The sequence below is a fragment of the Lepisosteus platostomus genome, chromosome 10, assembly GCF_059453375.1.
Source record: "Lepisosteus platostomus isolate fLepPlt1 chromosome 10, fLepPlt1.hap1, whole genome shotgun sequence".
NCBI classification, from domain to species: domain Eukaryota; kingdom Metazoa; phylum Chordata; class Actinopteri; order Semionotiformes; family Lepisosteidae; genus Lepisosteus; species Lepisosteus platostomus.
The window spans coordinates 53,698,542-53,725,950 of record NC_142620.1 but is presented as its reverse complement, the minus strand read 5'-3'; the positions used below and the strand labels follow the sequence as shown (position 1 = coordinate 53,725,950).

Below are 27,409 nucleotides of genomic sequence, written 5' to 3'. Positions count from 1 at the left end.
CAAGCCCTGATTGATGGCCTGCAGAAGTCGCCGAAGATGTCAGCCGAGGGGACCTGTGACCTCCTGTCTCTGTGGCCCCCCCTGCAGGGCATCGAGAGTTTTGCGGTGACCGTGAAGGAGATCGCCCAGATGCTGCAGGCCTTTGGAACAGAGCTGGCCGAGACAGAGCTGCCCAAAGAGGTGACCGCCACAGAGTTCCTCCTGATGTCTCACACGGCTAAGTACAGGCAGCTGAAGGTATGACCACAGCACATCACCTTGGAATTAAATGCCAAGAATCAGAATAGAGAACGTAATTTATAGCATAGACCTTTAGGTGCACAGCATTGCAATTGGGACAGAACCAGGATTTGAAATTTTAAAATGTTTCAGGAGTCTAATAAGAATAAAGAGGGAGTCATACAGCGAGACCATGGATTTTCTACATCTTTCGACATAGCCTCCCTGTGGGCACTTACTGTTTGTGTAGAAGCAGGATGCAGGGAGAGTGGGGTTTATGCTCCCTTAGAAAAGTCATGGTGGTAAAACCGGTGTACTGGTGGAGTACACGGACCTGTGGTAAAGCAGGATACAAACTATGGGAAGACGCGATAAAGCAAATATGTCGAAGCAGAGTGAAAACAGTGCCTAAGATGATGCTTTCGTGGTTCTGTGCTGTTCAGTGCTTCAGCTCATCACTGCACTGTGCCTGAGCCCGGCCCTGCGGTCCATCTCTCTTCACAACCCCCTCTCTGCAGGAGGACATCAGGACAGTGATGAGGAAAGGGCGCCAGCTGTTGTCCAGCCTGGAGGCGTCTGGGACAGTGGAGGCGGCGTCCGAGCAGAAGAGAGATGCAAGTCAGGACTGGGAGACAGTACAGAGGTACCAGCGAATTCTCAGGGATACCCAGCCCGAGAGAGAGACTGCTGATCCCACTGCTCTGACTGAAACATTTCACTGATAGTGTTTGCCTTGCTTCTGGGCTGCCTCTGAGCTTGTTTAAAGTCCGGGTTACCAAGTGCATTCCCGGAGATGAGGGAGTCTCCTCTCTGCTGCTACTCCGCAGGCTCCTGGCCCAGCTGCACGACATGGAGACGGCGTTCGATGGCTTTTTCGAGAAGCATCACCTGAAACTGCAGCAGTACCTGCAGCTGTGCAGGTTCGAGAGGAGCTTCCGTGAGGTACGGCATAGTATGGCTTCACCCCCCTCTCGTGAAGCACCAGCACCGTGTTACTGTCAGGCTACAAACTTCCTGGGACGTCTGCTGTGCTGTATTGGGACAGTTTATCAGCACAACTTCACTTGGTAGAGTTAATCAAGAAATGGAAAAGCTGCAGGTTTCTCAGGTTCAGGGTGGTATAGTATTGCAGCTGAAATGTTATTTTGGCACTATATTGAGGCTATAATAGTGTTTCTTTAGATGACTGTGATTAAAAGTTCACAGTGCAAAGCGATTCACGCAGGGATTGTTGTCTTTCACTGTCAATATTCACACTGCCTTTGGGCTGAGCTGAGAGGGGTTTGTCCTTCGTCTCTCCTGTCCGTGTCCCGTGTGCAGATGGAGCTGTCTTTGCAGCAACTGTTGGCCCAGGAGAGAGAGCACCCAGGCGTGGGGGACAGTATGGCCCAGACTGAGCAGTTTGTCAGAGACCTGGACACACTGGACGCCGAAGCTCAGGTCAGCGTCCACGTCCGCAGTCCTTCGAAACCCTTCAGCGGCTGCACAAGCCTTTACTGCTCGGCCAGCACGGAAAACTACGCTTTTGCGGTGCTCTGTCACGCAGGGAGCTCCACGGTGACGTGTTTGTTTCTGTGGGGTGACCGGTGCCAGGGGCCTGACTGTGTGTCTCCCTCTGCCCGCAGCATGAGATGAGTCGTGCACAGATCCTCATTCTGCAGGGGCACCAGCTGGCTGCCAGCCACCACTACGCCCTGGCACTCATCTGCCAGCGCTGCAATGAGCTGCGCCACCTGTGCGACGTGCTGACCGCCGCCCTGCGGGCCAAGCGGGAGTCCCTCGGCCGCGCCCAGGACCTGCTGTCCCGGCTGGAGCAGGTAGGGGGCGCCCTGCAGCGCGGGAGCCAGCAGCCCGAGACCCGAGACACGCAGCTCATTTCCCAGAGGTCTAGGACAAATGCGAAAGCCAATTAAAAGGTTATGAGCTTGGGCACTACAGCAGGGAGGAGCAGGGGTTAGGAGGGAGCTAAAGTGCTTCACTCCAATCATGGCAGTCAGTCCCTGCTCTATAAAAGTCTAAAGGTCAGCAGGGCAAATCCATCGTCCAGCCTGCCGTCGACCAGGCCACAAGGCAGAGCCCCCGCTGATACCCCTCCTTGCTGTGTCTCCCAGGAATAGTAAGCAAAGCACGGAGCAAGACTTGAAAGAGCAGCGTGTGCTGAAAAAGAGAGCGAAAACATTTTCGCAAAGCTGTCAGGACTTGGGAATAGCAATCAATCATTTAAGAGAAGTAAAAGCAAAAATTGGGACCAAGTTTCTTCTGTAAACAGTCCCCTGGGGAGGAGGGGGTAGAAGCCGAGCTGACAGCCTGACATCAGTTTCAAATGGGATCTGTTTCCATTTCTTCAGAGCCCCTACAGTCCTTCACATGTGTGCGAAATAGAAATCTTACAGGAGGGAGTGGGAGTGACAGAAACACATATTTCCTCTGGAGTGTTTGCGGGGAAATTGAGATGTTTAAATGAATCTATTTTTAACAGTGGCACACAGACAAGTGCTTCAGTCTACAAAGCGTCACTGTGGCAATATTACAGGACAGCGCACACAGACACACGTATTTTGGGGATTTAGGCTTTCCGGTGCTCTAAAAATAACGTATGTTCATTTTTCATTTGTTACTGAAAAAAAAACATTGTACCATATGGTTGTATCTTTTATTTCCTTGCCTGTTTTTTGTCTCTGGTAGAATGATCATGTCTGTTTTTCAGCCCAAAGGGCTCTTCTTTCACACCTGCATGCAGTTTGTCTGCCCCTATGTCAGTCTGCTGCTCTGGTTATTCCAAATTTCTCTGAGTGGGTCTTGTCCTCACTTCCAGCTGCTCTGACGTGGAGATAGCTTGTGTGTCACTCAGATTCCACCTATGTCTCTCCTATAGTGTCCCATGTGTCTCTCTCAGTCTGTCCCTGAGTGTCCACATGTCTCTATCTGCTCTGCCCCTGAATGTCCACATGCCTCTGTCAGTCTGTCCTTGAGTGTGCCTCATGTGTCTCTGGCAGTCTGTCCCTGAGTGTGCCCCATGTGTCTCTGGCAGTCTGTCCCTGAGTGTGCCCCATGTGTCTCTGTCAGTCTGTCCCTGAGTGTGCCCCATGTGTCTCTGGCAGTCTGTCCCTGAGTGTGCCCCATGTGTCTCTGGCAGTCTGTCCCTGAGTGTGCCCCATGTGTCTCTCTCAGTCTGTCCCTGAGTGTGCCCCATGTGTCTCTGGCAGTCTGTCCCTGAGTGTGCCCCATGTGTCTCTGGCAGTCTGTCCCTGAGTGTGCCCCATGTGTCTCTCTCAGTCTGTCCCTGAGTGTGCCCCATGTGTCTCTGGCAGTCTGTCCCTGAGTGTGCCCCATGTGTCTCTGGCAGTCTGTCCCTGAGTGTGCCCCATGTGTCCCTCTCAGCCTGTCCCTGAGTGTGCCCCATGTGTCTCTCTCAGTCTGTCCCTGAGTGTGCCCCATGTGTCTCTGGCAGTCTGTCCCTGAGTGTGCCCCATGTGTCTCTCTCAGTCTGTCCCTGAGTGTGCCCCATGTGTCTCTGGCAGTCTGTCCCTGAGTGTGCCCCATGTGTCTCTGGCAGTCTGTCCCTGAGTGTGCCCCATGTGTCTCTCTCAGTCTGTCCCTGAGTGTGCCCCATGTGTCTCTGGCAGTCTGTCCCTGAGTGTGCCCCATGTGTCTCTGGCAGTCTGTGCCTGAGTGTCCACATGTCTGTCTGCTCTGCCCCAGGCTATGTGCTGGTGCCATGAAGCTGCCTACCTCCTGGCTGACCAGCAGGTTGATAAGTTCCAGTCGAAGGAGGGGGCGCAGGCGGCCCTAAGGGATATTGAAAGATTCCTGGAGGGCACCCCCCCTCCCCTGAGCGGCGGTCCTGACGCGCTGACGCTGGAGTTTGAGTCCATTCTCACTCCCCAGCTGCAGGTAAAACCTTCCTCAGAACACTCAGACAAGCCCGACGTCACGGCTCTGGCTCCAGATCTGGGCTCTGTCTCGGCTCACACATCTCGCAGAACCCACAGGTTCCCACCCATCACTTCAACAGCACACACACAGAAGCACATGCTCCTCCCCTGTGTCGGAGCCCCGATGCTCCAGACCCATGTAATCCACAGACCCGCTGCTGTTTCATGTAAAGACACACACATGTTGCAGGCTCTCTCAATGCACACACACACCCATCGCCGGGTCAGACTTGGGTCAGGACTCCCACCCCTGCCCTGTCCCTGTCCCGTGAATTCAGATACGTCACCATGGATTCCTGAGACACCGAGTCAAGACAGCTGCTTTGGTCGTTTCTCTTTATTTTAAGTTGGCCTTTCTGTTTTATTTTAGGTTGCCGTCTGTAACTTTTCTCTTTCCCCCCAGCTCATTGCTCACTCCCCGTGGCCTTGTGCATGCTGTCAGGCCACACGGACCCCAGTGTCGGACTGTGCGTGCTCCTGTCTGCGTGACCCCATCCCCGTGTCTCGGTGTTTGAAAGTGCAGTGTGGGACCCGCCGCCCCTCTCTCCCCTGTCTGCTCCGCTGAGATGTCGGCCTCTCTCTTCCCCAGGCTGAGATCGGCAGGGTGCATGACAAACTGGGCGCCATGCGGGGCACCATCCAGAATCGCCAGACCTCTCTGCGCAAGCTGGCAGACAAGCAAGTGCGCCCCATCCAGCTGGTGGCTCCCCGGCCCGAGACCCCGACCCGGTCCAAGTCCCCCCTTTTCTCTCCCAAGCACGGTGAGGCAGCCCCGAGAACTGTCACTCACTTCTGTCTCGCCCTGCCCAGCAGTGCCTTGCAGGTGTCGACTTCCCGGTGTCCTGTGACAGGTGTCCTGTCTCATAGACATCCCAGCCTAAGGAAACACCAGGGGACAACATGAGCATTACAGCTGTTCAACACAAGGGGTGAAGCTTGGTCCTAGACCGTCAGATCTGAGGGATGACAGTCGGGCTATTACCTCCTGGTGTGGACAGTCATTACCCAGAGGAATATACTCCCCTTGGCTCTATTGTTCCTGTGCATTCGCCAGATTTCACTGCTCCGTGGTGCCCAACTTTTATGGAAGATTGGGTGAATAGACTGACTAGCTTCATACGTAACGCCGTCATGGGAATATCCAGTGAGCAAACCTTCAAAAGCGTACTTGCGGCTGGTTACAGAGAGTGTGGTCCTCGACACCTGCAGTGCACTGCCGAGAATCTCACATTCCTTTCACATTCGTATTTCATATATAAGAGAAGCTGGTTCCCTGTCTCCTTGTTTGCTCGCTAGGCTATGAGCAACGTGCTGGCCACAGGCCCGTGCTCCTGGAGCGCAGTGTGTTCAGAATGTTATTTCATCTAATGAAATGCTAAATTAATGTATTTGTTTAGGGCGTAGTGAGAATTAACATGCTTGGAGTTCAGTTCATTTATCGCCTCCCTGTGTACAGTTATGTCAGTCAAATCCTTTTAAGTTCCTTATTACTGTAACTGGTCCCGGTGGATTCCTGTCTGTCTAGAGGAAAGAGCAGGTAAATGTACGGTCTATACCTTGAAAGACGCTTTGAAGCTAAATTGCCTTGAGCATCTCAATAGAATCCCACATCTCCTCTTTGTAGTTTCTATTTTTGTATTTTAGAAGTGCGTGCATGCTCTGATTTGCTGTTTTTCTCCCCTTGAGATTTTTTGTGAAGGAGATATACAGGGTCTGGAGATCAGGAACTCTTAAGTATCTAGGGTACAGGAGATGCATCTTCTGATACGAGCAAACAAGTTTGTAAAAGAAGAAGATGGATGACATTTAAATGCTCTGAATCTGGCTCTTTAAATTAAAGTGTGAGTAGAGTAACTAGAAATCATGTTAAAGAAAACTAAATTCTTGAAGGGTCCTGTCCAGTGCGATTATCAGAATCTGAAAATGACAGCTTCTGCCCTGTGCCTCTGTTCTCCTCCTGTACCTGGGTAAAAAAGAAAAGGAATGTCAAAAATAAAGGGAAAGGACAGTGTAGCGCTCTGGACAGTGATAGGGGAAAGCCCAATAAGGGCACAGATCCAGTGACCACCTGGTTTGCTGAGTGAAAGAGCTCCTGTTCATCTCCCAGTGTCTGTCTGTCATGGGCTCTTCTTGTGTCTTCATCCTGTTTTAATCTCCCGGTGTTCAGGTGTGGACTTCAACTCCAGCTTGAAATTCTCCTTCGACCTTTCCCTGCCTGGCAAGAAAATGTCCAGAAAAAGCCCCAACTCCAGGAAGGTAGGCTGATCCCGATCCCCCTCTCCAGCCCCGGGGGGTTTCAAGCTGGATTTGGGGGCTCTGCTTTTGTTTCGAGAGCACCGAGTTGAGAAACGTCTTGCAGGACAGCAAGAAAGTCATAGCTCTGCCTGGGGAACGCCAGCAGATGTGTCCAGAAATCATTAACCTGCATGGCTGCTTGAGGCACCCAGTGCCCCAGGAACACAGATATTCTCTGATTCTCAGAATCAGCTGTGCTGTGCTGTGCTGTGGAGAGCAGGAAACATTGCGCCATGCTGTTTGCTCATCTTTCAGATTGAGGTGATGCACGACTACCAGGAAAACCTCAGCTCCATATCCTTCAGCCTGGAGGGAGAGGACAGTCCAGACCTCCTGAAGCGGTGAGCAGGCTGCTGAGGCTCATTCTTACCTATGTGAGACGGGGAGCAGTGAAGTGCAACAAGACTCCTTTCCTCACCTTCCTTCCTCTCCTGTTTTCCAGCCACGTGATGAAGGAGCTGATCGAGACGGAGCGGGTGTATGTGGACGAGCTGCTCTCTGTGCTGCTGGTGAGGACACTCAGCTTCAATGTGCTCTGCGTTCCCTGTCTGTGGGTGCAGCTGACATAGGTGAACCTGTATCACTACAGCTGATATAAGTGAACCAGTATCACTACAGCTGATATAAGTGAACCTGTATCCAATAGAGCTCATATATGTGAACCTGTATCAATACAGCTGATATAGGTGAGCCTGTATCAATACAGCTGATATAAGTGAACCTGTATCCAATACAGCTCATATATGTGAACCAGTATCAATACAGCTGATATAGGTGAGCCTGTATCCCATACAGCTCATATACTGTAGGTGAACCTGTATCAATACAGCTGATAAAGGTGAGCCTGTATCCAATACAGCTCATGTAGGTGAGCCTGTATCAATACAGCTATAATAATAATAATAATAATAATAATAATAATAATAATAATAATTGCTTACACTTATATAGCGCTTTTCTGGACACTCCACTCAAAGCGCTTTACAGGTAATGGGGATCCCCTCCACCACCACCAAAGTGCAGCATCCATCTGGATGATGCGACGACAGCCATAGTGCGCCAGAACGCTCCCCACACACCAGCTATCAGTGGGGAGGAGACCAGAGTAATGAAGCCAATTCATAGAGGGGGATTATTAGGAGGCCATGATTGGTAAGGGCCAATGGGAAATTTGGCCAGGACACCAGGGTTTACACCCCTACTCTTTTTGAGAAACACCCTAGGATTTTTAATGACCACAGAGAGTACGGACCTCGGTTCTACATCTCATCCAAAGGACGGCGCCTGTTTACAGTATAGTGTCCCCATCACTATACTGGGGCATTAGGACCCACACAGACTGCAGGGTGAGCGCCCCCTGCTGGCCCCAAGCTGATATAGGTGAGCCTGTATCACCAGTATAGCTTGACAGACAGGCAGTGTGTGGTCTCTTCTAAAGACCAGACTACAGGTCAGTGTCTACAAGGTCAGTGGGAAATATTATATATTATAAATATATGTTATACCATATATATTATAAACAATCTATGATGCAATCTACCTTCCCTCTAAACTGTGAATAGTGTTCATTGGAGGTGTCAGGGACATTTCAGTGATCTCAACCCGTGTCAAAGGCGGAGTGACTTGGAGAGGAAAACGTGTTTCCAACAGAGCTGGTCTGCTAGGCAGTTGACGATCTGTATGTCTCTGATGGTCCTCAGTAGGGATCTTTATTCATCCCAGCGAAGTTCTGAAAGCGGTGAAGGCGATGGGTGTCTGTGCTTCTCCTCCCAGGGATACCGGGCTGAAATGGAAAACCCCGTCCTGTATCCTCTCCTGCCTCCCATCCTGAGGGACAAGAAGGAGGTCCTCTTCGGAAACATGCCCGAGATCTACAGCTTCCACAGCAGGCAAGACCTCTGCTCAGGGCTCACTTGCTCATTGTGCCAACAGTCTGGTTCCCCACCCCTGTATAAAGACCCGCTGCCCGAGTGCCACGTTACCATCGTCAGTGCAGCCTGCAGGAGTCCTGTTCCACTGTGGCACTATATCCTCCATTGCTGTTAGTCACAAAGTCACACCTTCAGAACAACACTTCCTTGGCCCAATAATATTGTCAGAGTGGTTTCATTGCAACCCATCCCAAAAAAAGAGGAATCAACCGTGGTGTAACTGGAATTAGCATTACTTTTATTTTGATGTCACTAGAAATAGGCCATTTAAGGTCAAGGTGAGGACAGTGTCATTGAAAGTAGCATTATATTACATGGTTGTCTGTGATGTATTAGTACTCTTAGTCTGTTGCTTACATTCAACTGCGTTCTGCCAAGAAAAAAATTGTTTCCAGCAGGTCTCTTTGTTTAATTAAATGCTGGGAGAAGGAGGGTGTATACAGTATGGTACATTTTCTCACAGGATCAAAATGAAGGATCACAAAAGAACCACAGGGACCCATGATAAGAACAGCGTCACAGCAGGGCTGGTCAAAATAAATCAGATTAAAAATCCTTCATGCTCTGCATCGGCAGCACAGTTGGTGCCCGAGGCCCAGCAGCTCTCAGTGGCTTGGCGAGGAAGGCAGGCTGCCGACTCTGTGCCTGACTGTGCCCTCTGACCCACAGGCTGTTCCTGCAGGATCTGGAGAGCTGCCTGGACACACCTGAGAGTGTGGGAGCCTGCTTTCTGGGGAGGGTGAGAGCCTGGGGGCGTCAGGGAGGAGGGGTAGTGAGATGCGATGTGGTTATGACGTGTAGTTATCTCCTGCATGCTGCCTTTCGGAAACTGCATGTCCAAATGCCTCCTGATGAATTCCCATGAGATATGACATCCAGAGCTCTGATTTTCCGACTTGTTTAGGAGTTAGGATATAGTCTGTGGTGGGTGGGGGTGTGTGGTCAGCATGTAGTTTTGACACTTCGACTAGTTTGTCATCTCTCTAAACATATAACTACAGACACGTACAGCAATGCTAGAAAAGGACGGTCTTTTGCTGGTCTTAGCCCGGCAGCTCCTGTGTTGCAGTGGCTGACGGGGGGCTCTCCGCTTGTCCTTTTAGAAAGAGAACTTCCAGGTGTACGAGCAGTACTGTCAGAACAAGCCGCGCTCCGAGTCGCTATGGAGACAGTGCTCCGACTGCGCCTTCTTCCAGGTGCGACACGAACCGCCGTCCTCGGAGCTTTCCACTGCCGCGGTCTGCCCCGAGAAACACAGTCGGCACTTCCGGAGAGACTGCTGAGAAACACTGCCATCTGCTGGCCATGATTCGAAATCCCCCGTCTTGAAATTGATTTTTGTTTTTTTTTTTATTTTCTTTTTTGAAGTACCCTATTTTCTTCAACAGCCCTGTCCTACAGTAATTTCCCTGTATGCGTGTAAGGCATTTTGTTTTGATAAACGTCGAGTAGGGAGCTGGTTCAGCGTGCGTAAGACTGCAAAGGAAGAGGTATTCAATGCTGAAAGCAAATTTCACAAAGTTGGAATTCACTTGGAATAAACCTTTGCCCATTCCGTTTTGATAGTTGTAAGCCGTGTAATGGTGTGCTGAACGGGTCTCTCTCTCCTGCCCCTCTGTCTTGATCTGTTCTTGAAGGAGTGCCAGAAGAAGCTGGACCACAAGCTAGGCCTGGACTCCTATTTACTGAAACCAGTGCAGCGCCTCACCAAGTACCAGCTCCTGCTCAAGGTGAGTCAGGCCCTCGTCCGTCCTGGTCCCAGTGCTGCGCCCGTGGATCTGCAGTCCGCAAGCTCCAGGGCTCAGCAAGGGGACAGTTACATTTAGTTCAGTTAAATATTTCCAGATAAATGACCCCCAATAAATAAATGACATTTGAAACGTGGAGCACAGACAAGGATCCACCGAATCCTGTTTGAAATTGTATGTCAATGAAATTAAAATCTTTTCCTGGTGTGTTGGTGGTAGTGCGCTGGAACACCACCAGGGGGCGTCCATAGCTCATGCTCAATTGCAGGGCCTGAGCACGATCTGATCCTCATCCGCTGGACTACGTGTCGCCCCACAGGAGCTGCTGAAGTACAGTGTGGGCTGCGAGGGAGCCTCTGAGCTCCAGGGGGCCCTGGAAGCCATGCTGGACCTTCTCAAGTCAGTGAATGACTCCATGCACCAGATTGCTATCACTGGCTACGAGGTGAGTGTCAGCTTGTCATTCGGCATGATGTAAACCACAATGCTGAATGGCAACGTGAGCAAGGAATATTGGGAGGGTGCACCCCACTGAAAAGGAATGTTTTTGGCACTGGGGGCTAAGTCGTATATCCCATCCATTGGTGTTTCATCCTATAGAGGGTGACAGCGAGCCTGAGCCCAACCCAGCAGGCACAGAGAGCAGGGCAGCACCACACCCTGGAAGGGACACCAGTCCATTGCAGGACACATGGACGCGAGTCAGTGACACTAAACAACCTACAGCCAGCATGCCTTTAGTATACCGTAAGGAACTAAAACACACGTAAAACCCACATGTATATGGAGAAAACATGCAAACTCCACACAGAGGGCACTCTAGGACAGGATTCGAAACCAGGGTCCGAGAGCCGTGAGTCACCAATGAGAGCTCACCGTCACACCACGGTGGCACCTTGATAGGTCTAGCAAAGTCGCGATGAAATATTTTTTTTTATATTGAAGTAGAGGTCAATTCTGTCTCAGGCTGATGCTCTTAGTTTGGGCTTTAAGATGTCTCCCAGCCCAGTGGATTATACACGACGAGCTTGTGTGCATGCAGTTTGCTTCCTTTTCTATTGTGTGCTTCGATGGCAGAACCCCTCTTGCTGGTAAGATGCATGACGCAGATACTGTCACGCCCTCTGCAGCCAGAGGGCGCTCCTTCTCTGTCCTGTCCCTAGTTTCCGGTCTGCTGTCCTTCCTGTCCCTCTCTTTCCCTTGGGCTATATATTTCCGGGTCTTGCACTCTGTCCTCGCTCAGCATTGACGTTCGGATGTCCTGAGACCTGCCTAGCACCAGGGCGCCCCACGTCCGCTCCCTGAGGGCATAGGTTTCTATACGGCATTCCTGAACTCTTTGCACTAATGAGCCCGGGCCTTTTTCCCGTCTCGCCGCTACGCATATGGGTCTTTTTCCGCTCTCCTGCTCCCCACGGTTAGTCCCTTTGGACGTCCGTGACAGATACTGCAGGTGGGCTGTGCTTGTGCACCGTCCTGGTGAGCCCTGCTGGGAGCTCTGAGCCTGTGTTTACCGAGCAGGCTGAGTGGGGTTCTGTCTGGAGCCGAAGTGAGGGCGTGCGAGCCCTGCAGCCGGGCGGCGCGAGGCCCACAGTGGCTCAGGCCGCGTGTGCGCTGTGTTGCCAGGGGGACCTGAGCGACCTGGGCCGGGTGCTGATGCAGGGCTCCTTCAGCGTGTGGATCAGCCACAGGAAGGGCCCCACCAAGATGAAGGACCTGGCACGCTTCAAGCCCATGCAGAGGCACCTGTTCCTGCACGAGAGGGCGCTGCTCTTCTGCAAGAGGAGGGAGGAGCATGGGGAGGGCTACGACAAGACCCCCTCCTACAGCTTCAAACACTGCCTGAAGGTGAGAGACCCGTCCAGGAGGAGTGCCCTGAACACTGCCTTCTTTCCCCTGTTACCCGCCGGCCAGGCCTGTGACGTAACTCACTCTGTCCTTTGAGCTGTGGCTCACACCAGGAACCTCCAGGAAAGGTCTTACTTTCATGCCCATGGCCCTGTCTGTTTTATTGTACTGTTTGTCTGTATTTCACCTCCTGTAAAATTGTCATCGAGGACATAAAACACATTTAAAGTACAGCACTCATCACGTGAGGCTGGCTGATTTTATTTCTTCCCGCTGTGCAGATGAGTGCTGTGGGGATCACGGAGAATGTGAAAGGAGACATTAAGAAGTTTGAGATCTGGTACAGTGGCCGAGAGGAGGTGTATGTGGTGCAGGTGAGCAGGGGCGTGTAAGGGGGGATAATTTCTAGGCACCTCCATCAGTAAACGAATGACCATTCCTGCTGTGCAGTGCTTTAATTTGTGCTGCAGCTCGAAAGGGGCTGCAAACTCAAAAGTGTGGATATTGCAGAGCTTTAAAATTAGCACTGATCAAGAACCTCTATGCGGAAGATACTTTGGTCCATTATAGTTGGTGGGAATGTTGCAAAGGAAAAATAACCTGCTTAGTGCATAATGAAGGCAGACAGTGGGAAAGAAACTGAGCTCAGTGCATGGTCGGTGCGATCAGAGGGATGCTGTGTGTGAGGCTCTCTCTGTCCCTGTCCCAGGCCCCCTCAGTGGAGGTGAAGCTGGCCTGGCTCGGTGAGATCCGGAAAATCCTCACCAACCAGCAGAAACTCACCCGAGGTTTGCCTCGTTTCCTTACGCATCTCAGTTTTCATTTTTATTTAGGTTTTGTTACTCGTGCTTGGGTTTCCCGTCTATTGCGTGTCTGCGATCACTGTAAAATGGGTGCAGGGAAATGGGTTTATGTTATTTGCACAGATATACTGCGTGTCTGCAGCAACAGTTTGTGATGTAATCATGAGAGGGGGTGCCCAGAGGAAGACACCATCTTGGCTCAACAGCCAAGCCCAAGAGTGTGGCCTTGAGCCAGGATGGCCACCTGTTACTAGAGGGCAATTGATCACCTCTCAAATCCACCTCTATAAGAACCTCTAGCTTTGATGCCCTCAGTGTCACATGTTAGATTTAGATTTAGATTCAGTGTCTTTCAGTATCGCCTCTGCGGCAGGTCTGGGTGTGGTTTTCAGTAATTAGTCCGTGAATTCCTGTTTCACTGACCTTCTCTCCGGCTTGCAGACGACTCTCTCCAGCCCAGTCCTGCCTCAGACCACATCCAGCTCTCCCCTCCTCTGTTTGACAGGTGAGTGGAAACTCCTGGCTTTCGTTCCTTAAAATCACATTCATTTAGAACCTGCGCTGAGCAGTCTGCTCTTAAGAGGCCCATTTTTCCTTTGCTCTTGAGACATGCTCCTAATAAATCCGGCCGGCACGCTCCCCACATACCCTTGTGCTGTCAGTCTTTACATTGGCAGAATCGGAGACTGTGTTGCTCGAGGGACTGGGAAACCCACCCACAGTGTCTTATTGACTGTTCTGCAGGGTGGTACAGGCGTCCCAGGCCATCAGTAAGAGTTGCTTATCCAGACTCGATTACGCTGCCCTCTCGACTGACGTGTTTCTCTGTCTGCGTCACAGAAGTCCTCAACACCAATGACGCTCAGTTACAAATAAGTAGAAACCCTGCACCCGGCTAATGGCTGCCCATTGAGTGAGCTGTGACTCAGTGATGAATGGCTGCTGTGTTTGCATACTGACAGTCATTGCACCCCCTTCTGAACCAACAGCACTTAACTGCCATCTGAAAACCCCACCTCAGATCTCCACCCCTCCCCCTTCCCGCGACCCAGACCATGGTATCTAGGAGGTTTGCACCTATTTTGCTTAGTTTTTTTTTTGCATGGATGCAGAATTAAGGACATTTTTTTAATTTGCTAAGAAAATAATTCTAAGTTTGGGTTCCTTTATAACTTTAACACTAGTCGTTCCAGTTGCTGATTACTGGGATTAGTCCTTCTGTTGCCATAATGTGGTCTTTAATGCAAATTTGCACAATGACATTGAGAAACAGAGGCCGTGTTTTGAAAAGCATGGCTGTAAAAAATATTGAAGGACTTCTGAGTAGACCCTTTGTACTAGGTCACTCCCAACGGCTCTTGTCAGAAGTCAGTGTCACTAATGGTAATGTTTTGTGTGGTCCTGCTGGCTAGTTTGAAGGCTCTGTTTGAAGTCCTGTTCTCGCCTCTCGGGCCGTTCAGGATGTTTGTGTGTAATTCCTCCAGCAAGCTGCAGAGGGCATCATTCAGCTCAGAGGAGAATGAGTCGGGCCGGACCAGTCCAGTATTGATGGACTCCCTCCTGTTCTCCCCTCAGCCCCAGCACAGCCGACGGAGTAAGTGTGACGCCCCCTGCAGGCCGGGAGGCTGTGTGAACATTTCAGGAGTGCTTTTTGGGATTGATTTGTTGATCTACTTTTTTACTGTTTATATTGCATATGAGTGCTATTGCTGGCATTTTTAGTAGATGTGGAACCTTCTGAGTCATCATCCTAAAAACAGTATTTTTGTAATTTAATACATGATAAATGCAAAGAAGACCTAAAAATGGGTTTGGAAATGATATGGCTATATGCGGCCTGCATTTCTGGTTTCTGAATCTGAATTAATGCAGTTTCCTGGGATTGACTGGTGTTCCATCCAGGATGTACAGGTAATCCTACTTTGTGCCTGGTTTTTGCAGGATAGTCTCCAGTTTCCACAGCTTCCTGATATCTTAAAGGAGGATTATTATTATTATTAATAATATTATTATTATTATTTATTATTTATAATCTTTCTTCACTCCTGTGTTTCCCAGGCTGGCATGGCACCTCTCACTCTGTGGATATATGCGAGGGTCTGGAAGACTGGACTGGACCCAACGAGCTCTCAAACCCCTCCGACAGCGAGGAGGAGGAGGAGATCCAGCTGGTGTGTGGCAGTCTGTTCTTTCTCTCCCGTAGCACAACACTGAGCCTTATCGTGAAGCGCCTTGCTGGTCTGTGAGGGGATGCGGGGGGGGGTGTGGTAGAGAAGACTGTGGAGCATGCTTCTCAGCTGGAACCAAGGGTGCCCTTGTCAGCCCAGTGCGGTGAGCTGCGCAGAGCTCCGAAGCCCACTCTTACCCTCTGCTGCCCTTTCCTCAGTGTGCTGGCAGGTACAGGGCACAGGCGGACCTCCGGCAGCGCAGCCCGGATGACCTGGTCATCAGGAGTGGAGACACCATCCAGCTGCTCCAGGAGGACAGCGAGGGGCTCTGGTGAGTCTGGACATGACCCGTCTTGCCACGCACACTGGCTAACCCTGTCATTTAGAAGTGAGCGATGAGCCGCACAGTGTGGGGGGCACAGACGTCCTGGGGCGCTCTCTCTCAGCGGTCTCTCCTGTCCTGGTCCAGGTGGGTGAGGAGCCTGAGCCGCCGGCAGGAGGGCAGGGTTTCCGCCGGCAGCCTGCAGGAGGTCCTGGGCGAGAGCCGGGTGCTCTCAGGCAGACTGGGAGGTGAGCAGGCACGGGCTGACACTGGCACTCTCTTGGCAAACACTGTCCCACTGCGGGCTCTCCCAGCACTCCCAGCCAGAGCTAGGGATGGGGGATTTAGGTTAATTATGTCACCCATGGGTGCCCATATGCCCAGATTCCTAACATTCAGCCCTCTCTTTTATTTTCACACTTTAAAGCTACCTAGAATACTAGTGGCCGTGAAACCATTAGAAGGGTACAATTAAAAGGAGGCTATTTGGCCCCTCTTGCTCCCTTGGTATAACGTGCTACCAACAGGAACACCCTCACTACCCTTCATTAAATTAAATAGTCTGCCTGCTGATATTCTCACTAACACCTAATCAGACTGAAGCTGGGCCCCTTTTTAACAGTTAAAACACTTTGGGCCCTTTCTAATTTTTTGCTTTGTGTGTTCAGACCCAGGTAACCTAAAAACAAGAAAACTCAGCTCTCCGTAGGCCAGCGCAGGGGCTCTTCCTGTACGGAGCCCAGGACACTCAGAGATAAGCGAACGAGGACTCGTCTTCAGACGTGGAGGTGCTCGGTGGGTATATATCTTGCAAAGTGATGTGACGGCCAGCCAGGCTCCGCAAAAGGGGGGAAGGAGTCTTCCTTCCTGACGCCCGTTTTAATTTCTGCCCAAGTGGCCACTGAAAGATGCATTCCTGGACACCACCCATCCTGAGGCTTCCAGTGCCCTCAATGGGATCGCCCGCTCCATCTGCTGCCTTGAGAAACGCCAGCCCCTGACTGCAGGAGGAGATCGCGGGCTCCTCGTGGCTCGAGTCCAGAGGGTCAGAGCAGAGCGGGACAGTTCTCTCTGGGCCAACCGACATGAACAATGAGGGGAGGGGGGTGGAAGGATTTTGCACGATCAACCACTGAGCCCAGAAGAAATATCTACTAAAGTTCCTGATCTCAAGCCGCAACACACTGGTGGGCGCAGAAGGAGTTCTGCCAGTGCAACACTAGCTAGGGTAACTGGCCCCCAGCCACTGGCAGACATCTGGCTGGGACACTGTCTTCTAACATCAGCATTTTTGGGACCTAAGGTACATTGTTTAAAAAGCAAGCCCTTGGGATCTCCAGTCTTTACAAAAGCATTTTTATTGATTTATAATAAACTCGTGGTGTTTCAGATGCCTGGAGAAGGCAAAAAAAAAAGTCTTGCACCACATTTTTAACTGCATGGGGCTCTGACAGCACTACTTTCAGAGGCTCAGTTATTCTTCACTTGCATACTGTACTGAAGTTTGATCAAAGTAGACGCTGTCTCTACCGGCACTGTGTTATGAGAGCCCCCCGCCACAGTGAAGCTGCAGGGAAAAGCTTCAGGTCTTCTATTTAATACACGAGACACTTTCGCGGCCAGCTCACTATTAGCTGGAGGTTCCCCTGAATGAGGGTAGCAAATTGCTTCTGGAGCACGGTGACCCCTTTTTTTAAACTGTCCTTAAAGATATTGAATAGATAGAGGAACCAGAATATGTTGCAGACATTTTTAAAATTTTTCTGTAGTTCATGAGGCTTAAGGCTTGTGTGAGTCAGAAACCAGCGTGCTTTCTCTTTACATGTGCTATGAACTCAATATGGTTTATTGAGAAATAATTTTTGTCAAAGCTCACGTCACATTGAGGGACTACAGACACACGGTGCAGCACAGTGTGGTCGAGCTGTTGCCCCAGCAGTCAATAAATATCACGATAGTCAACTTCTTGTTTGCATTCCTGTCTTCTCATCTTCTTCTGAAAACGTTCCCTGTGGGAAAGAGAAACATAATCGATTCATGTAACTAATGCACGATTCGTCTCATGTTTGGACAACAATTACTACTGGAAGATTTAGTGGAAATTAGACTTTCCTTGGTCAAAGAACAAGATATTTTTTTACACAGCAAAATGGAACTTCTGCTTGCACTGTCAGTGTCCTAAGCACAGGGCCTGACCCTGACCTTGGTATCAGAAGGATCTAATCAAGACTGACAAGAGTCCAGAACTCCAGGAGAGTTGACCCTGCAGCCATTTCTGTAAGAATGGAAATGGTTTTGTTTAAATGGAAACTTTCAAAGCCTTCAAAAGTAATTGTTACTTCATTCTCTGCGAGACTGAGGGAACTGACGTGAACTGATGGATCTTGCACATTATGTGGATGGCCTGATGATGTCAAGGAAAGAAAATGAAAAAAATAAATACAGTATTTTCTTAGCCTTTTTCCAGGAGGGGATATAGTATTCGGAACCATAAATTATTAAGAGTTTACATGCCAATAAATACAAAGCTGTGCCATAAATCAATTGTACAACTTTTAGCCTTTTCTCTTTTTCTTAGACAGAATTGGTATTTTCAGCAATATGCAGTGCACTGAACTCCTGATTCTGTCTGGACCCCAGCTCTTGAAAATTTCAAAAGGCATGATAAAGCATGTAAAGAAACAGCAACAGTTGAAATAAGTATGTTTGAGCTTTGTGAGGACAGAGGTGTGCGTTTGGAACTGTGCGCCACTGGTTCTGCACATTCAAAGTATTTCAGTGAAGAGGAGGAGCCTCTTGCCTTTCAACACTAAATTTGACCTTCCGCAAATTACTGAAAATTGTAAAAGTGTACTTCGGTGAACACTTCACTTAAATACTGGTGGCCAATGTCACCTGGACAGGTCATAATTGTAGAAAGCAACAATTTATCAATGTTAGTCCTGAATGTCCAACAAGCTCCACTGCCAGAACTGTTTGGAAGATTGAAGTGACTGCAATGTGTGTCCACTGGTGATTCACAGGACTCACGATTTAAAACAAAAGAAGCTGTAAAATTAACAGGCATTTCCCCCAATACATTCATGAAAAGGTCACTAAGTGATTGTGCTTGTAAGAACGCAAAACAATGTGTGAGTCAATACTGTATGTTTTTTTAATTCTTAGAATTATTGTACGAGGAAAAAACTCAATGAAGTTTTGTAACACTTCAGAATGAAAAACTGCATGTACTTTTTTTCATGGGTATGACTGTTCAGATAAGCTTAGGGCTCCTTTTAAAAAGGATTGCTCCAGGAACACGCACAGCACCCATGATGTCTAACACTTAAATATTGATTGGAGAATTATGTGGATTTAAAACATCAAATCAGAGCGCAGTTCGAGGACAGCCTTTGATTCTTTTCTGTTTGAAGTGGAAATTAGAATGCAAATCAGTCAAAACAGCTCTGATTTATTTGTCACGTTTTTTTTCCTGGCAGAGCAAAATAGCTAGTTAGCTGCAGGCATTTGTATTCATGTGCACTAAAAAAAACTGTAATTGCAGTGCTGTGCATATGTTTTAGCTCAAATATTATCTCTTCTTTTACTTCTTTTTTAAGCCTTATGAAATTTCCGCTATTTTTTGCACTGAAATTAACTGCTTAGAAATAGGCTTGAAAGTTCTGTCCTTTGGCGTGGGCACAGCTTGCTGCAGAATATTTTGTTGTAAGAAAATGCATGACTGCAAGATTGCTGAATGATAGCGTAGGTTTGAGGTTAATATCGTAATTATTTCGATTGTTATGTATTTGTACAGCCTCTCTGTTGTATAAAAGGACAAAATAAAGAGTTTGTAAAATAGGTTGGTGTTTTACTCTTTTCTGATAAGACAGCAGGAATGATACATCCTCATGTTCTTATGCCTCGCCTGCATGTATCTTATGCAGAAGACAAAACATTCCCAGGGATTTTGGACGCGACTGTCCAGCTAAGTCTGTCACTATCACAGACCTCCGTTATACGCAATACAAATATTGCTAAATATTATGAAAAATATTTAAATATACAGTGTCATAAGAAAACATGTGCTGTGAGACATTATCCAGCACAAGCACTCTGTTTTATCTGTGGTAATAGTTCCATCCTCTGTCTGAACATCTGCCTGCATCTGTTTCATCCACAGAGAAGAGCACCAGCACTAGATAAAGAGTGGAAGAGTGTTCACTGAATATTGTTAGAGCGATCTGAGTACTGCATATAGTGTAAACGCAGCCATGAGACACAGACTACAACCACAGGTGATCCAGAATACAGCATAAGGTTTTCTGTATGTGCTCTAGTCTGTAGTCCATTAGTATTAAGTGAACACAAACACAAATCACTCCCTTTAACTCTTCTCAGCACCTAATTCTGATGTCCATGCCTTTTTGTTTTGATAATCTTAATGTGTTTCGTTTTTCTTTCCAGTGTATGGTTTTCTCCTGCCTGGAGAGCATTTAAGGTTTTCAGTAGAAGGTATGTAAACTCTGCTGCAGTATCACCTCTCACCACCAGATGGAGCTGTCTGACAAGGTTTTGCTGTTCGTGTGACTGCAGGATGAACAACGAGATGGACAGTACCGTATAAACTACAGTACTGTATATAAACCCCATCTGAAAATGTATAAACAATGGTCACAAACACTTAACCCAGACAGCTGCAATGGAGCTATCATTGAAACCCCATGCCTTAAAGTTGTAAGCATAATGGAAAATATAAAAAAGAAAGAGTGCATTTAATCACTTACCCTTGCATTTGTGTCCATACCATCAATACCACTAAAGAGTCATTGTGTTTCAATTGAGACATGCTTTGCAAATGCTTGAAATGTTCAAAGTCTGAGTAAATGAAGTGTAATAAAAAAGATTAGTCATTTATGTTTTATATTACCAGTGATGCAGGAAGATCTCAATTAGCTTTGCATGGTGGATTATTTCCATTCAAAACACAAAAAGAGGCCAAATACTTTCCGTGTCTGAAGAGACCAAAAAGGCTTGTTTAGCCCTGGAAAGGACTAAGCATCATGTGACCTGTGTGAATTGAGGACATACTGCTCTATAGTGGGGACAGTGCAGGTCACAAATGGCCTGTTTGGTAGTAGCTAATTGGTTCAAGGATCTCATCAAGATAATTCTTGAAAGAAACCAGGATATTGCCTTCGATAACTAGCTGTGTAGCCTGTTCCACGCCTCCACAATCCTTTGTGTAAAGGTATGGTGTTTTACTCTTGTTCTCAGATTTAAATGTTATTTCTCTTTGTGTCCTCTGGAGCACATTTCATGGTTGATTAAGACGTCCCGTGGGTTTGTCAGTGACATTGTCAGGGCCTTGGAAGATTCAGAATATGGGATTCAAGGCTCCCCAATCTCCTGTCTGTTCGAGAATAAAAGGGTTCAGCTTTTTTACCCTGTCGGAACAGGAGATTCTGTTAAGCCCAGGAGTGAGCTCTTCTCTTTAATTATTTCAGAACAGCTGCAAAGTAATTAGCAAATTAGTTTACGTGCTTCAGTGAGCTCTTGTAAGACTGAAATTTCTACATGTATATTAAGAAAAATGTTGTAGAATTGTGTAGCTGTAGCCGACATTGGCAGCTGTTATTTAAAAGCTGTTTTGGCCACTGTAATCCAGGTAAGTTCCTTACCTGTTGGATCTCAGGAGGGCAGACTAAGACACGAGGATTAGGCTAACCCAGGGCACAGATTGTTCTAGTTTAGCCGCACTTTACTTCACATGCAGATGTAACCTCTGGACAAGCCAATTTTCTGAGTTTTAAAATATTTAAACTTCCCTTCTTTTTACCTCATCAATACCCTTTTTTATCAATTTTAGTTTTTTATGCATTTTTATTCAGAATTATTTCCTGACTTAATTCACTCTTATCATGTAAGTGGTTTTCAGGGAATTAGCGCAGGATTGTAGCTGGACAGAGGACAGTTATGTGCAGTGCGTTTCACTAAAGCTCAGGAACAATAGAGGCTTCTGGACAGGAGCAGATGAGAACAAACTAAAATAAAAATCACAGCAATCTGAATTACCGGCCTAAATGCTATTAACCCAGGTTCCAGAATGAAAGCAGTGATGCTCACCTTCAATAAATCCCAAGAGTGCTGTCCAGACCCCTGGGGTGTTGAAAATGTAATCACAAATTTACCTCCCTGCCTTCAAACCATTTTAAGTGTTTGACTTGTTTTTCCAGAGCTGACTTTTCCCCCTTTTCCTTCACAGTAGATCAATTCCTACCCAAGGAAAAGGCTTTTTGTGTGCCTATTGTATGCTGCCAATTTAATGAACACTAAAAGTAGCAGAAAAATGAACGACAATACAGATCAATTTTCAAAGCCTTAAATTTAATTTATTAGTTAGTTTGATGTCTCTTTTGTTTAAATGCACCGAGAGAGTAAATCGCAATTAGAGACTACCATTGTAATGTCATAGTGTTCAGCCATAATGCAAGTCTGCACTGACTACAGGGTTAAGTTTAGGAGCTCGCACACATGTGACTACAGGGAAAACTAAACTACAGTTCGCAAACACTTTATTGGGAGCATCCTGCTCGCTTTTCAACGGGTGGAGAAGATTTCCATTCCGGGGCATGTGCAGCGCCGTGGTTCTGTGCTGTGGACTCTATCTAAATACAGCAGGAATGTGGACGCTTTCATCGCAGGTGCAGCTGGGAAGAGGCGGACATGCCTGGCGGAGCCGCAGGTCAGAGGCCGGCGCCCAGGATGTTTGTGATCCAGTTGTAGTACTGCGACACCTTGGTGTAAACGCCGTACTTGCCATCCAAAGCACAGCCCTCCCCCCAGCTGACGATGCCCGTCAGGAACCAGGTGTCCTTGTATTTGGTGACATGGGGACCCCCACTGTCCCCCTGGCAAGAGTCCTTCTTCTCCCCCAGGTACCCGGCGCAGAACATGTTCCGCGACACCTCGGTCTGGCTGCTGATCTTGCAGTTCTTGCGGTCGACAAACGGCACCTCCACCTTCTGCAGCACGACAGACTGGGCCCCGCCCTGCGCCAGCTTGCCCCAGCCGCTCACCACCGCGCCGTCGCCCGGCTGCATCAGCCCCTCGGTGAACTCCTTGGGCCCCAGGCACACGGGCACGGCGAACTCCCGGAGGGCGATGGGCTCGCGGAGGCGCACGAGGGCAATGTCGTGGTTGTACTGGCTCCTGGTGCTGTTGTACTGGGGGTGGATCTTCACCTCCGCGATGTGGTGGTTGCTCTCCGTGCCCTCGTCCTTGGTCAGGTCGTGCTCACCTGCGGGGCAACCGAACCAGGTGAGTGGAGGCAGGGGCGCCGACGCCCCCAAACCCCCTGGACCCCCAAGCAGCCGAACCGCGCAAGCGCTGTGCACGCTCGTGTCAAACACCACTAACAGCAGCAGCGATGGTACTGCATCAAGGTGCAAAGGAACATGAAAAGAGATCATAATAACAGAAACAGCACAGCTATAACAGTGCAAAAAATAGAATTAGTAATTGATTTTTATTAGCCTTCTGTGATTTAACCTGCACAGTATACTGTAGCTGCTAAAGAGCGTCAGTCTTTGTGGAATGGTCTGTCCCCCAGGCGTCTGGGGGTGCGCCACTCACCTGCCCTGATGATGATGGAGCGAAGAGGAATTTTATTGCCAAAGCAGTGAGCTGCTGTCACGATCCAGTTCTGGCTCAGGATGGAGCCCCCACAGAACCACTGGCCCTTGGCTTTGTAGATCATCACCACCTGCAGCGAAGGAGACCAGGAGAGTGAACAGCAGGAGTGCGAGAGCTTGATCTGTGTAACACAAGGCTTTTTAAAACTATTACCATTGCCAATAGAAGACCTCAGGAATAGAATGACAATAGAGTAAGGATTTCAGTTCTGCCTTCAGCAGTATTGTGTCATAAACACATCTGTCGATGCTGTTTTGCAAACAGGTCTGGGCATGGTGTGTGAAAGGACAGAAATAAAAAAGCCGGATACATACATCGGAACGCAGAATCCCGGCAGGCTCACAGGCCTCCGGACAGACACGCGAGTGAGCCGGAGCAGCCTAAATGACCGACCTGCCAGGGAATCTCTCCGGGCTGGCAGGTGTTGCCTCCCACGATGCGCGTTTCCTGTTTCTTGTCGGCGAGGATGGGGGTGAGCGTGGCGGTGGAGTTGTCCGGAAGGGAGCTCTCCGTCTCGTTGTCCGCCTCGATCCTGCGCACAGACTGGGAGCCCGCCAGGCTGGAGCTGACAGACAGGCCCAGCTTTCCGCAGGGGAATGCGGCTGGCAGGGGGACAGAGAGACAGGGCTTGGACGCCACGCGAGGACCACTCGGCCATTTTGTTCTTTTCTAGTCTATAACAGGGACCAGCAGCAGCTTGGAAACTCAGCTAGAGAATCCTCTCAAGGAGCAGGTGGGTGATACCTGCCCTTTAGATTCACATGAGACCTGCTGTACATATAATCTCATCATCCACCAGCAAATGCTCAACAGCGATCACGTTTCAGTTCAATTCTGGAATTCGCCTGGAGACACAACTTCTTACAACCCACCCATTTTTCTTCCTTTATCCAGGTGGGATTCTAGTTGACTGCGGCAATAAAAGCTGAAATCGATTCACTCATCTGTCTACGGAGCATCAGTAGAGTGGAAAAACAGTGGTATCCTTCTCAGATGTTACCGATGAAGTGAGGTCTGAGGGGCAGGGGTAGGTATCCAGAACTGTGCGCATCGTACCTTCAGCCACACAGTCCCTCCTGTTCTCAGCCAGCTTGTATCCCTTCGCACAGGAACACGCCACCTTTTCCTGAGGGTGCGGCTCACAGAAGTGCATGCACCCTCCATTGTTCAGATCACACCGCCGGACAGTCTCTGCACAGGCACAGAAAACACTTCAGCGGAAACGTCCTCGGTGATGGTATGGAGGGGGGAGGGGGGGGGTATTTTTATTCCGATTTCCGATATTCCGATAATTGTTTCTGAGTGTGGCTTGTCATAGCCTCGAACTTTTACAGACAACCAAAATCCCCCAGGGGCTGGTAAGCCTCAGAGCAGAAGCAATTAGAACGGCCGAGCCAATAGCTGACCCCATTAACTCATGAAGCATTCAGATCTCTCAGGATCAGGAGAGTATGGAGCTCGTAATTCTGTTTCCTGCTGGTAGCAAGGGGGCTCGGTCACGTGTTTCAGACGTCTGGTGGCTTCAGCAGAGCCATGACAGGGTAGTAGTACAGTCAGTGTGGTGCAAAGACTCAGGCCTGAGCTGTAGTAAAGCGTTATGTACAGTACAGAGCTCTGCTTGCTTCCATGTACTGTCCGCGATGTGAAGCTGCTGAGGAAAGGCAGTTTATGTTGTGGGTTGGTTCATGTGTGAGTGCAGAGGGTGTCGTTGGTGGCAGGTTATGGTTCTGTACAATAAGCTAACATGTCACTTGTGCCCCAGCGCGGCTATGTTTGTGTAGCACTTGAGCTTCAGGGAGGTGAACAACTGAGGGCCGCATCTTTTGAGGAACAACTACTGTAGGTCACCTAACCACTTCTTTGGATGCAGAAGTAATTGGAAACTGATATCTCAACAAGCGACTCCCTGGAAAACAGATGTTATTTTTAGAAGAAGCAGCAGAAATAGCCCGGCAGCCCTTTCCTCCTTAGATAGAGAGGCTGTGTCCTCCCCACTTCTCACCTATCTCACAGTTCTTGCCATCAAACCCACTGGTGCACCAGCAGACGTAGGAATTGATGTCGTCTTTACACAGGCCTCCGTTCTGACAGGGCGAGGAAGCACACTGGTCTCCATCTGAAAGAAAGGACTCGCACACTGACCAGAGAGCACACTCCTCTCCCCCGGGGAAAAGGCCAAAGAGAGAAACGATTGTGAGGGAGCAGAGACTGGATTCTTCAAGAACAGTAGGAAAAATCCATAAATTAAAGTGTTATTAGATTCATAATGATAATTATAGATTGACTACTTACCAACATATTTGTACCAGAACTCCATCTGAAAGCAAGGAGAGAAAAGAGAAAATAATTAATACACAAGAACTATTTGTAGTGGGAAAAAGATCCTGGTTCCCTTTTATATTTTGCTTTTTGAATAACTGGATTCTTGGATATCCTAAAGTTTTTTTTGTCTGGAAACATGATGTTCTTTTTGAAGCCAACCCTAAATCACCCGGTTCTTGACCTACTAAACCTGCTCTTGTGAGACCAAGCCTGAACCCAAAACAAATTATCTCACTTATGCACCAGTCTCTCCATGCCTGTAAATTCAAGTCCAGACAAAACCAACCCTAAATAAATTTGGTGGCAAGACATAAGTCATGACAAATGTGCTTTCTCTTAGTCTTCTATGCCGCTATCCTATGTCACAAAAAACAAATTTCAGGTATGCACACCTGCGCCACCTGCTGGTCATGCGATTCATGACATCATAGCATATTGCAGTTCTCAATACTGTACTATATCAACACATTTGTTACAATAGCTGAGAACTGGTATTTGGATTTATTTCACGTAAAAACCCATTTATGCATGGTTTGATTTATGGCTGCAATCCCATGAAAAGGAAAAAAGGAAGCATAACTGTTTTGTCCTTGTTCTCAAACACTTCTCGGGCCTCCTCGAAGTTGCATTTCTCCTCAAAGCACTCGCGCTCCAGGTTCCCGGGGTACATCTCCTCTAAAAATCCCTTGTTGTAGCGCCGCTCTCTCCTCAGCACGTCGGAGGCCGAGCGCAGAGAGAGGAAGACCGAAGCTGCAAGGCGAGGAGAGGGGAGGAGGGGAGGAGGGAGGCGAGTCTGAACACTGAACACAAGCTTTAACACAATAAGGATCTACTCCAGCTCAGCAAACCTCACAAGGCAGAGAAGCCAGGCAAGTCATTATCAGGCCCACCAGTGACCCAGGAGGAGTCGCGCCACCTGCTGGTGACAGGGCCACAGGCACCATGGGCACACGAGAGAATAAGGAAGAGCCGCAGAGAATCAGTGCAGACGGTCAGGAGCTGCCAGTACAGAGACGTGTGTGTGGAGGGGAGACAAGAACACAAGAAAGAGAAGAACAAGCAGGACAAACTGCAGGTTAAGATGAAAGTAAATTAAATGGAAATGAAACCCACCATGTTTCCGTATTACAGGTTAAGAAGAAAATCCACACAGGGGATACACAAGCTCACAAGAACAACGTTGTGATGGAAATGTAATACGATCTGCATACAAAAGTGTTATTTACATACACAGACTTCACCCAGCTCTCCTCATTTGTTTGGGAATGATCTGGCCAGCTCATAATCAGGGTATGAATAAGCCTGGTCAAGCCACTGGGGACACTTTCTACTGTCCTCATAGTTACTCTGTCTGTTCTCAATCAAGTCATCAGCAACACAGAGAAATAAGCAAATAAAAAACAGATAAATGGGACATACCTTCACAGTTGTGGCTACATTCCTGTGTCACCACAGAGATAATAAAAAGCAAGAAGATTTTTGCCATCATGTCTACTCTGAGAAATCCTCAGATTGAGAAGACAGGAGAAATCAGTCATCTAATCGATGAAGCGCTCCAAAGTACAGCAGGCTGTTTACATTGTGGGACACAAAAGGTTACCTCAATCTCTAGAGTGGTGTGTGTGTTGACACACACCCACAGTCAGACAGGTTGTGTGTGTGTGTTTGTGTTGTATTTGTGTGGATTCTGAGTGCAATTTGGTGGAGTGGATTGTTGTGTTGACTGTACCGATTGGTTGTATGGTGCGAGGTGGTGTGTATGTGTGAGTGTCAGCGGAAGTGTGTTCGAGATGTGAACCTTCTTTTTAAAGATCTTCCATGCATTCCTAGCTAGACGCTGTTGCTCTGGGGGGGCCTTTCTCATCTCGCTTCGATGTCTTCAGAAACTTGTGTCTTTAAATGTGGAAGACACCATTATAACGTGATGTACAGGCTTAATTTTAAAATGCTTTGCGAATGTACCATCTGGGTGCTTTGTCCTGTCTGCTGACAAGCACAGAGCTAATCCAGATTTTTAAAGCAGCCGATCTTCAGCAAATATTGACATTTGTCTTAAATCTTGCATCACTTTCGCCAACTTTTTAAGCAGTGATTAACCAGACTTTCAACAGGACACAGGAAATCGCAGAAAGCAGGTTCTAGCT

At 48.5% G+C, this 27,409-nt stretch overlaps 2 protein-coding genes across 11 annotated transcripts in view; one reads left to right on the top strand and one right to left on the bottom strand.

The window, feature by feature from the left end:
* mcf2a (MCF.2 cell line derived transforming sequence a) overlaps window positions 1–19,109 on the top strand; it is a 35,792-nt gene extending 16,683 nt beyond the window's left edge. For 3 of the 10 annotated variants that reach the window (XM_088597260.1, XM_088597263.1, XM_088597265.1), the window contains 24 exons: window positions 88–237; window positions 738–862; window positions 1,047–1,161; window positions 1,540–1,659; window positions 1,845–2,036; window positions 3,922–4,113; window positions 4,744–4,915; window positions 6,322–6,410; window positions 6,705–6,790; window positions 6,892–6,958; window positions 8,223–8,338; window positions 9,050–9,119; window positions 9,484–9,576; window positions 10,018–10,110; window positions 10,448–10,573; window positions 11,755–11,976; window positions 12,258–12,350; window positions 12,686–12,764; window positions 13,221–13,284; window positions 14,240–14,373; window positions 14,838–14,950; window positions 15,166–15,278; window positions 15,417–15,517; window positions 15,938–19,109. In XM_088597260.1, coding sequence (XP_088453386.1) covers window positions 88–237; window positions 738–862; window positions 1,047–1,161; window positions 1,540–1,659; window positions 1,845–2,036; window positions 3,922–4,113; window positions 4,744–4,915; window positions 6,322–6,410; window positions 6,705–6,790; window positions 6,892–6,958; window positions 8,223–8,338; window positions 9,050–9,119; window positions 9,484–9,576; window positions 10,018–10,110; window positions 10,448–10,573; window positions 11,755–11,976; window positions 12,258–12,350; window positions 12,686–12,764; window positions 13,221–13,284; window positions 14,240–14,373; window positions 14,838–14,950; window positions 15,166–15,278; window positions 15,417–15,517; window positions 15,938–15,978 — 2,766 coding nt within the window. In that variant the 3' untranslated portion in view covers window positions 15,979–19,109. Of the gene's footprint in view, window positions 1–87; window positions 238–737; window positions 863–1,046; window positions 1,162–1,539; window positions 1,660–1,844; window positions 2,037–3,921; window positions 4,114–4,743; window positions 4,916–6,321; window positions 6,411–6,704; window positions 6,791–6,891; window positions 6,959–8,222; window positions 8,339–9,049; window positions 9,120–9,483; window positions 9,577–10,017; window positions 10,111–10,447; window positions 10,574–11,754; window positions 11,977–12,257; window positions 12,351–12,685; window positions 12,765–13,220; window positions 13,285–13,768; window positions 13,849–14,239; window positions 14,375–14,837; window positions 14,951–15,165; window positions 15,279–15,416; window positions 15,518–15,937 lie in introns of those variants that run through there. The other 7 variants (XR_015924950.1, XM_088597261.1, XM_088597262.1 and 4 more) reach the window with 7 other exon arrangements.
* Window positions 19,110–21,618: 2,509 nt separating this feature from the next.
* f9a (coagulation factor IXa) lies at window positions 21,619–27,138 on the bottom strand. Its single transcript, XM_088597242.1, has 8 exons — window positions 26,685–27,138; window positions 25,846–26,015; window positions 25,236–25,260; window positions 24,946–25,059; window positions 24,000–24,134; window positions 23,337–23,545; window positions 22,884–23,013; window positions 21,619–22,548 (listed from the first exon to the last, which is right to left on the bottom strand). Exons 1-8 carry the CDS (start codon window positions 26,752–26,754, stop codon window positions 21,995–21,997), a joined length of 1,407 nt encoding a protein of 468 aa, XP_088453368.1. The 5' UTR covers window positions 26,755–27,138; the 3' UTR covers window positions 21,619–21,994.
* Window positions 27,139–27,409: the final 271 nt, after the last annotated feature.